Raw genomic sequence first — 9,836 nt, 5'->3', positions numbered from 1 at the left:
CCTGGAGTCAGATGTGGATTCTGGGGAGCCCATCCAGGCTCAGCCTTGCCACTGAGAGGAATGGGGGATTTGTCTTTCCAAACGAGCTGTGGGTCTGCTGATAAATAAAACCAGCACTGAGAGAGAAAAGAAACAATGGGATGGATTCCACTGATTGATGAATGGAAAAAAAATATATATTTGCCTTTACAAACAAACTGTAGGTTTGCTGATAAGTGAAATTGGATATTGGAAGATGGAAGAAGCAATGAGAAAAAAAACATAAATTCCATAAGAATTAAAAATTAAAAGGGAGGGTTATGCATGAGGGGAATCTCAGGTGTCAGGTGTTTGGGAAATCTGTGCCTCTCAAGTACCTCAGTGGGGAAAGAGAGAAGCAAATGTGGCCAGGAAATTGGGATAAAAGGAGGCTGTGTCCTCCAAAAATCTGAGAGATCCCAGGGGAATGCCCCATGGCCTCTCCCTTTATTGGAATAAAGCTACAGGACTCCTCTGTCTCCTTTTTGGACACAAACCTCTGGTGTTTGTGGATTAATTTTCCTGACACCAGGAATAGTCCAGGAGCCCCTGGGAGGACAGAGAAGCCCAAAGAGCTCAGCTCTCCCCAGGGTGAAGCAGCCCTGCCCAGCTGTGGGGTTTGAGGATGCCCTGGGCTGCTCCCCATGGGATGGAGGGAAATGGGAGAAAGATTCCTTGGGGTGTCAGAGGGGGTTTGGGGGCTGGGTTGGCTCTGTCCCTGGGGCACAGCACTGGGGACAGCCCCAGTGGGTGTCACCACTGCCTGGGCCACCAGCCAGCTTGTCACCCAAACTGGGGACTCGTCCAAGCCATGGGCAGCCAGTTTCTCCAGGAAAACACTGCATTACCCACTCCTCTGTCAGTCTGTGAATCATCTTTGTGATGAGCTAGGACATGCCTTACTCTTCAAAACACCCTTATACTCATTGCCAGATTTGTTGCCATTTATCTGCCCCCATTTGGGGCATTTTTTGTACAAATCAATGAATCTGCCACAATGCCCACAGGACTGCACCACCTAGAACTGGTTTGGAGTTGGAAGGGATATTCTTGCCCAAGACTGTGTAACTGCAATTCTCAGTTAACTCTCAATTAAATGAGAGTTTACAAGACTTCTTGGTGCTGGAAATCCCAGGATCCAACAGAATATTGGGATGTGTGAGGGATGGGACAGGAATTGGTTCTCTAAATCATTCAGGAAAAGACCTTTAAGGTCAAATCCACCCATTAAGCCAGCAGCAAACCACATCCCCAGGTGACACATTTGTGGAAGCTCAGGGGTGGGGATCCCACTCCAGAGGCCACACTCAGCCTGAGAATTGTGACTCAGAGATGGAGCCCACGCAGAGGGGCTGGATGATGAAAGCACTGCACAGCTTGGAGAGGAAAGATTGCCAGGGCTGGGCTGAGGGCCACCAGCTCAGGGTCCTGTGGCTCTGGGTGGCAGGAGGGTGGCAGGCACTGCCAAATCACCCCCCTGTTGCTGGACATCATCCCCCACTCATCCCCTTTCCTTTCCTTTCCTTTCCTTTCCTTTCCTTTCCTTTCCTTTCCTTTCCTTTCCTTTCCTTTCCTTTCCTCTCCTCTCCTCTCCTCTCCTCTCCTCTCCTCTCCTCTCCTCTCCTCTCCTCTCCTCTCCTCTCCTCTCCTCTCCTCTCCTCTCCTCTCCTCTCCTCTCCTCTCCTCTCCTCTCCTCTCCTCTCCTCTCTTCTCCTCTCTTCTCCTCTCCTCTCCTTTTCCTCTCCTCTCCTTTTCCTCTCTTCCTCTCAGTCTGGTGCAAAATCCACTCTGTCTTTGATGCAGGACCACAGAAAACCTGTCCTGGGTTGGGGGGATTTTACCACAGGATCCTCAGGGAGTGAAGCAACATTTAGAAACTTGAATTGAGGCAGGGCCTGGTATAGGATTTCTGCTTTGAATGCAGAATAACTCCCAAAAAACCACACACACAAGGGTCAGGGCCAGCTCACGAGCTGCCCTGTGCTCTCCTCAGAACCTCAGGGCCCTTTGAATCATTTTTATCAATGAGTGTCACTTTCCAGAGGGTGTTGCATAACCCCAGTGGCTTCCTCTCCACTTGTACAGGGTCAAGGTGCTGGCAGTGGCTTCATTTCATTTTATTTCATTTTATTTCTTCCTGCTCTGGGTTCCTGCAGCCTGGGAAGGCAGAGGATGATTTGATCCTTTTGGGGCTGCAAAGTGTGGGGTCCCTCTCCTGAAAGGGGTGCCCAGAGCATCCCCCTGCCTCAGGGATTATCCTTGTGGGTCCCTTCCAGCTCAGGAATGTTCTGTGGTTCTCCTCTAACCCCTGAATTTTGGGATAAGAGCCCTGAGGGAGGTGTTCCTCACCCTGGGACTGAGCAGATTTGGGGTGTGCTCTGGCCCCACACTGTCCCTGCACAGCCCCAGGGGTGAGGGGGTTTCAGACTTCATTCCCTCCTTTTCTTTGGGATGCTCATGCAAGGCAGTGCCAAAATCATTACATGAGACCAGAGCCATGTTTGCTCTCCTATTCCAGGTGAGTTTGTCCTGGGGATGAGGTGGCCACAGCCTGGCCCAGGAGGAATTTATGGGAATCTGTGCAACCTTTTTGTTTTGGCTGCACCTGCCTCAATTGCCTCTTCCTTCTGTATCCATTCTCTTTTCCCTTCTCTCTCCTGGGTGCACAAAATTTTGTTGGTATTGAGCACTGAACCACAACCAGACAAGCCAAAAAATGAAGTGGCATCTTTGGCTCATTACTCCCCTCTCTAATTAAGGGGCTTTTTCTTTCTTTAGTTTTTCAAATTTACATTTATAAAGCTGAAGTTTCTCTTTCCCTGTGTTTCCTCCCCACCAAATTTGGTGTTTCCTCCCCACCAAATTTGTGCTCCTCTGCTGGATTCAAATGTCACTTGCTCACAGAGATCCTCCACGGCAGGAGAAATAAAACCACAAGTCATTGCTTTACTCTCCCTTTATATCAGTTCCTTTTATCCAATTCCTTAAACAGAATTAAACACAAACTCCCTGCTTTTGCTGAGCTGCACTTTTGTGCAATTCTCTGTAATATCCTCGATTCCAGTCACAATGGAAAGTGTTTCATCAGCATCCAGTAAGAAGTCCCATCCGGCCCTCAGCTGAATGGAGAACTGAAAGCTTGGCCAGTCACTTCTGCAGCAAAGAGGAAATCTTTTTTCCTTTTCCCTCAGAAATAATCTATCAATGGTGAGATTTTCTGTGGTTCCTGCTGGATGACAAGTCACCCTCTGGAAACTGCAGAGCCCTGACCTCAGTTTCCAGGTTTTTCTGGCTGTGGGATATTCCTCACCTCACTCCTGGTGGTTTTTTTGCCCCAGTGCTGCTCTCTTGCACATCCTGCCCCTTTTCCCTCTGTGTGGCACCCACCAAGCCAAGCTCAGCTCACCCCTGGCTCAGGGCTGCTCTGTCCATAAAAAATCCCAGCCCAGGGTTTGCTGAGGCTGACCCAGACAGCAATTCCTGGTTTCCTCCATCCTGCCTGTGCCCACTGCCACTTTTCCCCCAGGCACAAACAAAGCTGGTCCTGGTGAGGGCAGGAGAGGTGCCAGAATTCCAGGGCTGTGGAGAAATCTCTGTGGGATTTACAGGCAGAGAGGGTCAGAAAAACATAAAAAAACTTCCACTGGCTGGCTCTGAACTTGGGATTCCTCTGCACACAGAGGCTGCTTTGAGCTCTAGAGAAACCTCTGCAATCAGCAGGGCAGAAAAACAGAATGAACTCATGCAGATCTGCATTGCTCTGGGGAATTGAGTCCCTTCTGCCTCTGTGTCTGCAGGGACATGTGACAAGCAGCAGCATTTACACATTTACAGCAGGTGAATTTTCCAAGCATTCCTGAACCACCACAGATGGAGACCCTGGCTATTGTTAAATCCAAAGGATGGATGGATGGATGGATGGATGGATGGATGGATGGATGGATGGATGGATGGTTGGATGGATGGATTTGATTCCTTTGTAGCCCCATGCACAGAGCAGCTGAAACAGAAAGAGCTGAAAATTGGGAGTTGCAGAAAGAGCTGGAACAGCTGGAACAGCTGGAGCTGTTCTCCCACCACCCCAAGGGCAGATCAGCACTGCTCAGCTCCTCCTGACCAGCTCCAGGAGATGATTTCCCATTCCCACCTCTGTCACAGATGCTCACACCAGGCAGGACCAGGCTGGGGAAGTTTTGCTGGACAAGAGATGGCACTGCCATGGCTCAGCATTTTGGGCAGTTGGACTTTTCCCTTGAATCAGTCAGGAATTAGTCATACCCCAGGCAGGGTCAGCAGCAAGGCCAGGGGAAGCTGGGGTTTGCATGGTCTGCAAACTGTCTGTGGCAGCATCAGGAAAAGACTGGAAAAAGCAAAGAAATTGGGGGAAGGAGTGATTTTGGCAGCTCACTCTTTCTGGGTGTGCAGCAGAATTACCCTCTGGCATTGCAAATGCTGCCCTTTCTCAGTCACTCTGCAGTTTCCTGCAGATTTTATCTGCAATGAGCTGATCCCAGTGGGCACCAGCAGGATCCTCTCCTCCCCCTGGCCCCAACCCTTAACACTGTGAGACATGGCAGTCTCTGCTTTTTGGGGCAAAATCAGGAGAGATTGAATTGGATTAGATGACCCTGCTTGGGAAGAAGTGGGCAAGCAGCTATTGCAACAACCTGAGCATTGAGAGGCTGCAGCCAAAACTGAAACTCTTGGGTGTAAATTCAGCCAGGGGTGAGGGAAGGGGACAGGGCAGGCTGCAGCCAAAAATGAAATCCTTAGAGAGGTGTAAATTCAGCCAGGGGACAGGGAGGGTGGCAGGGCTGGCTGCTGGCCTGGATCAGGCCACCAGAGCCCAGGCTCTGCACCTGCAGGGACTCCCTGTCTTACTTCCCAGTAAGGAAATCATTCTTTTGACCCATCCCCAGCAAAAATGTGAGACCCACAGTGACTTCCAGCTCAACACAACCTCATTCCCTCCTGATTTGCCCTGTCCAAGCAGGAGTTGGTGCTGTCAGTGCAGATGAACATGTGTGCAGTGGTTGTGGACCTCGCTCTGGCTCCCCGTGCAGGGGCAGGGTGAGAAGTGGCATTTGTGGCAAACCCAGGAAGAAGCTGCCATCTGTCCCTGGCAGTGATCTTCTGCCAGCAGCAGTGGCTGGGCAGGTCCTGGCCAGGGCAAGAGCTGCTCCAGAGCCCTGGCCCAGTGTGGGAGCCCCAGCAGGGAGGCTCTGGAAAGCCTCAGCCCCGTGGCCGGCGCTTCCCCTTCTGCGGTTTCTTTTCCAGCTCAGCGGAACTGGGTGATCCTGACATAATTTCCACACCATGCTGCCCTCACTTTCTTTCTTTGAAATCCTGCACCCACCCCTCGGATGGGGATAAAAGGGGAGCTCAGCCCCAAGGAGCACAGAGAGTCCTGCAGCCTCCCCAGCTCCTGCTCCTGCTCCAGCTCCTCTCCCAGAGCTCACAGCACCATGAAGGTCCTGGCAGCCACCCTGGCCACTCTGCTCCTCCTGGCCACCTGCTCCCCATCTGAAGGTCACCTTGGTAAGTCCAGCATGGCTGTGTCCTCCCTGGAGAGCCCCAGCCCTGAGGGTTAGGGTTAGACACAGGGTTAGGGCTGTGTCACCATGGGGATGCAGGTTTGGAGCTGGGGGGCTCTGCCAGGGGATGTGGAGAGGGGCAGAGGCTGTGCTGCAGCTGGGCTCTCACCAGGGCTGTGTGTCTGTCCCCTGTCCCCACAGATGGTGTCCCCAGCAGCTGCTGCTTCAGCTACCAGAAACAGCCCATCCCTCGGCGCCGCGTCAGCTCCGTGTTCGTCACCAGCAGCTCCTGCACCCAGCCGGGCGTGATGTGAGTGCCAGCAGTGCCAGGGGGCTGGGACACACTGGGACACGCTGGGACATGCTGGGACACACTGGGACACGCTGGGACACACTGGGACACGCTGGGATAGACTGGGACACACTGGGACACTCTGGGTGCTGCTGCTGGAACACACTGGGTGCTGCTGGGACACTCAGGTGCTGCTGCTGGCACTCAGATCCCACTCCCTCAGCCCAGCAGCTCAAGGCAGGTTTTTTTTGCAGTGTGATCACCAAGAAGGAGAAGCAGGTGTGTGCAGATCCACGGGCACCATGGGTGAAGGAGCTCCTGAAGCACTTCCAGAGCCTGCAGAACTGAGCCTTTCCTGCTGACAGCCACACCCTGCACAACTGAGAGGATTTGACCCCCAGCCTTCTTCAACGGAGAAAATTATTTTATTTAACTTATTTAAGTTAAACTAAATATTCTTTTTCTAAGCACAATTATTTAAACTGTCTCAGAATAATACACTAAAATAAAGATAATTTTAATTGTATCCACGTGTCAGTTTGATGCCTCCTTGCACCAAGATGGGAGAAGGGGCCATAGGGACCCCTGGGTTTGCTGTTCCCCAGCCTGGGTCCAGCTCTGGTGCCACCCAGTTTGTCCCCACAGGTGACACCAGTGTCTCACCTGGGGCTGCCAGTGGTGGCTCTTGTTTGGGGAATGTCCTGGAAGTTCCTGTGGTGCCACAGGAGAGTTGGGGTGTGATGTTCTATGGGATGGAACATCCTTTGGTCAGCTTGGATCACCCATCCTGACTCTGTCCCCTCACAGCAGCCCCTGAGTCCCTGATGAAGGAAAAAACCACTTAGGACCAGCTAAAACATCAGTGTGCTATCAACACTATCCTCATGCTGAATCCATCAGTAAAAATCTAAAAAAAATCATAAAATTGAGCTGCAGATCCTTCCCCAGCTCTGTTGTCCCACAGCACTGGTGTCACCACCAGCCAGTTTGTCACCAGCAAACAGGGCACCCACCCAGGACACAGGACATGGGGACAGCAGACCCAGATTTCTGTGCCACCCAACTCTTTGTCAACAGGCACATTGATATTGATAATTGAAACTATTTTTGTTTGAACTTATTACCCTGACATATTTGAAATACCACACCTAATAGCTGCCTTTTGTAAGTTCAGAGATATTTCTGGTGAAGGAAATGCAGTAGATTTCACTCATCTGGGCTTCAGGAAGACACTTGAATTAAGGCCAGATAGTAAATTAAGAGCAAAGGCAGAGAAGATGTGACTGGCATATGAAAAGTAAATTTGGTCAAGAGATGCCTGAAAGGAGCATGGTAATTGCTTCAGCTGAAAGGGGCTGTGTCACTCTGAGAGGGGCTTACCCACACAGTTCCTTGAGTTTCTGCCTCAAAAAATATCCTGCTTGACATTTGCATTAATGACCTTGGCACACAAAGCAGGAGAAGGCAGAGGAAATGTGCTGATGAGGCAAAATGAGATGGGATCATCAATCTAGAGCAGGCCAGGACTTCACACAAAAGGATTCTAATGACCTTGAGGGATGGAGGAGGGATCCTGCTGTGGGGACAGGGATAGCAGCAACAGCCACCCCAGCTTGGGAGCTGGGAATGTCTGGAGCAGGGAAAACCCCATGGCACACATCAGGAAACTGATGTTAAACAGCATGGAAAGAGTTAAATGCAAAAGGTTTGGGTTGGAAAATGAGGGACTGAGCCATGTGAGGTGCAGGGTGTGAGGACAGGCTGGAAACTGCCTGGGAATACCAAGAGAGGGGAAAGCAGGTTTGCACAGGGACATTGTGAGGTTCTTATGCAGGTTTCTGACCCAAGATAAAAACCCAGCACTGCTCCCATGGACACCAGTCCCACCAGCACCTTCCACTGGTGCTGGGCCATCCAGACTGGAGCTGAGAGTCCTTCCCAGTGTGACTGGCTTGTCTTTACAAGGGCCTGTTCCCACAGCTCTGTTTTCCAAGGTGTCCCTCAAAGCAGCACTGCTGTGGAATCCATCATTCTCCAAGGCTGCCCAACCACCAGCAAACTGCTCCCCTTCCCAGGAAAAGCACCAGATGCATTTCCCTCAGTCCTGGGGGTGGTTTTGGTAAGAGCTGCCTCACCCTGAGCCTGGCTCAGCTCAACCCTGCAGTCTGGCACCACAGAATAACAGCACTTCAGCCAAATTTCCTCCACAAATCCCCTCTGGACACCCCACCTCTAACACCTCTGTTTCTGTGCCCTGAAGGAGCAGAGCTGAGGCAGCCTCTGGTGCAGATATCCCCATCTCCTAAGCTGACCCCTTGCTGTTTCAGCTCCACAGGGCTGAATTAATGTTGTGGTTCCACCCTTTTTCTCCCCACATCCCCTGTGTGTGCCCATCCCAGCTCACTGGCCTTGCTGCCACAGCCCCAGGATGTGTCACCATCACTGCAGTGCTTTAGCACCCCAAATCTCCTTTGGGACCATCAGGGGTTTCTGTTTCTTTCTCTCCTTTCGGTTTCCTTCACATCCTCATCCCTGATCAAGTCCCTCAGAGCTTCCTGGGCCACCTCACTGCTGAGCTGAAAGATTTTTATAGCACTATTTTAAATTTTCAGGCTTTTTCTATCGACTTCCTCTTTCTGTGGAATTTCTCTTTCGAATTTACTGGGACAAGACTAATCCTGGGGTCTGCTTGCATCCCTTTCCTGTACCACAGGATGTGGGACTGATTCACATTTCAGGGCAAATTACTTCTATCCCCCTGCTCTGTGAATCCCAGCACCCACAGCATCCCCCCACTCCCAAATCCCAGCCAAAGCTGTCTCTCTGGACACTCTCTCCTGCTTTTCTCTTCAATTTTCCTTCTGTGAATTCCCCAGCAGGACATGCTGTCAAACCTTTGCTTTGCTTTTAGGACCAAGCCAGGAGTAATGGTAACCATCAGCCCTTTCCCATCCTTTTCAGAGTCACTTTTTCCCCTGCAGCCTCCATGCCTGGACCCTGCTGGGTGTAATTCAGCATGACAAAGCCTCCTTCTCCCAGGAGAGGCATCACTCCTGACTCAAAGTGCTTTTTGGTGTGAAAACTGCTTTTTACCCTGGGCTAAATGCCTCAGTGCAGTGCCAGGGTAGGCTCCCCTGTGTGCTCACAGCCCCTCCAAAGAGCTGACCTTGCTACCCCCAAAAATGCCTTGCAGGAAGGTGGGAAAGGGTCCAGGCAGTGCAGAAAATCAGAAATAACAAAACACAGCCATGTTATGCATCTGGCCTGCCTTTTGTCCATGGAGCTGAGTGAAAAAACAGTGATTTTGCAAGCAAGGACACATGACAGCTGTCCCCACACCAGGAGTGTGTCCCCATCACCAAGAGCAGCAGGCTGGGAGCTCAGGTGACAATGCCAAGTTACTGGTGCCAGCCTGGAGCTCCATGCACACTCCTGAGGTTGGGGCACAAGTGCCAGGGATGCTCTGGGAAGGACACAGCAAATACCTTGGGCACAAGAGGCAGCAGCCCTTGGTGGCTCAGAGGGAACAAGGCTGGGGAGAAGCAGAGGAGCACCCCAGAGCCAGGGATGTCTGCAAGGAGAAAGAGGAAGGAGTTTGCTCTGGTGTGATTCTGCAACAGGCAAGATGTGAGCTCACCCTGCTGCTGGTAAATGAGCCCCAGAGCAGCAGCATGGGCAGAAAGGGTCAGCATGACTCAGGGCTCAGCCACAGGTGTGGTGGTACCCAGATTTCAGAGCCAGGTCAATCCTGGATCATCCAGGAGGTGAAAATAATCTGGGTTTTGAGAGATGGCAGAGGATGTGCTGTCTCCAAGGACTGAACAGCATTTGCTGCCTTCCACACCTGCACAGTTTCCATCTCAGGGCTGGGAGGGAAGGGAGAGCCCCTTGGGGTCAGCATGTGGTTTCTCAGAGGAACAGAGAAAGCAAAGCTGGGGAGACTCCACTTCCACTCTCTGTGTCACTCTAGGAACAACTTCCCCTCTCTCCAG

The 9,836-nt window shown here is 51.6% G+C and overlaps 1 protein-coding gene across 1 annotated transcript; it reads left to right on the top strand.

Moving 5' to 3' along the window:
• Positions 1-5,181: 5,181 nt before the first annotated feature.
• LOC130260922 (C-C motif chemokine 5-like) lies at positions 5,182-6,345 on the top strand. The gene is made up of 3 exons (XM_056506724.1): positions 5,182-5,556; positions 5,754-5,862; positions 6,099-6,345. The coding sequence occupies exons 1-3, from the start codon at positions 5,382-5,384 to the stop codon at positions 6,190-6,192; spliced, it is 378 nt and encodes a 125-aa protein (XP_056362699.1). The 5' UTR covers positions 5,182-5,381; the 3' UTR covers positions 6,193-6,345.
• The last annotated feature ends 3,491 nt before the right edge of the window (positions 6,346-9,836 follow it).

The sequence above is a fragment of the Oenanthe melanoleuca genome, chromosome 19 (assembly GCF_029582105.1).
Source record: "Oenanthe melanoleuca isolate GR-GAL-2019-014 chromosome 19, OMel1.0, whole genome shotgun sequence".
NCBI classification, from domain to species: Eukaryota; Metazoa; Chordata; class Aves; order Passeriformes; family Muscicapidae; genus Oenanthe; species Oenanthe melanoleuca.
The sequence above is the reverse complement of the archived record's forward strand: the minus strand, read 5'-3'. Positions and strand labels throughout refer to the sequence as shown.

Bases quoted from the DNA above. Each gene is read 5' to 3' on its own strand.
- LOC130260922 (XM_056506724.1), top strand. From the start codon at position 5,382: ATGGGGATAAAAGGGGAGCTCAGCCCCAAGGAGCACAGAGAGTCCTGC. The intron at 5,557-5,753 runs GTAAGTCCAGCA...CTGTCCCCACAG, and splicing joins CCCATCTGAAGGTCACCTTG to ATGGTGTCCCCAGCAGCTGC. The intron at 5,863-6,098 runs GTGAGTGCCAGC...TTTTTTTTGCAG, and splicing joins TGCACCCAGCCGGGCGTGAT to TGTGATCACCAAGAAGGAGA.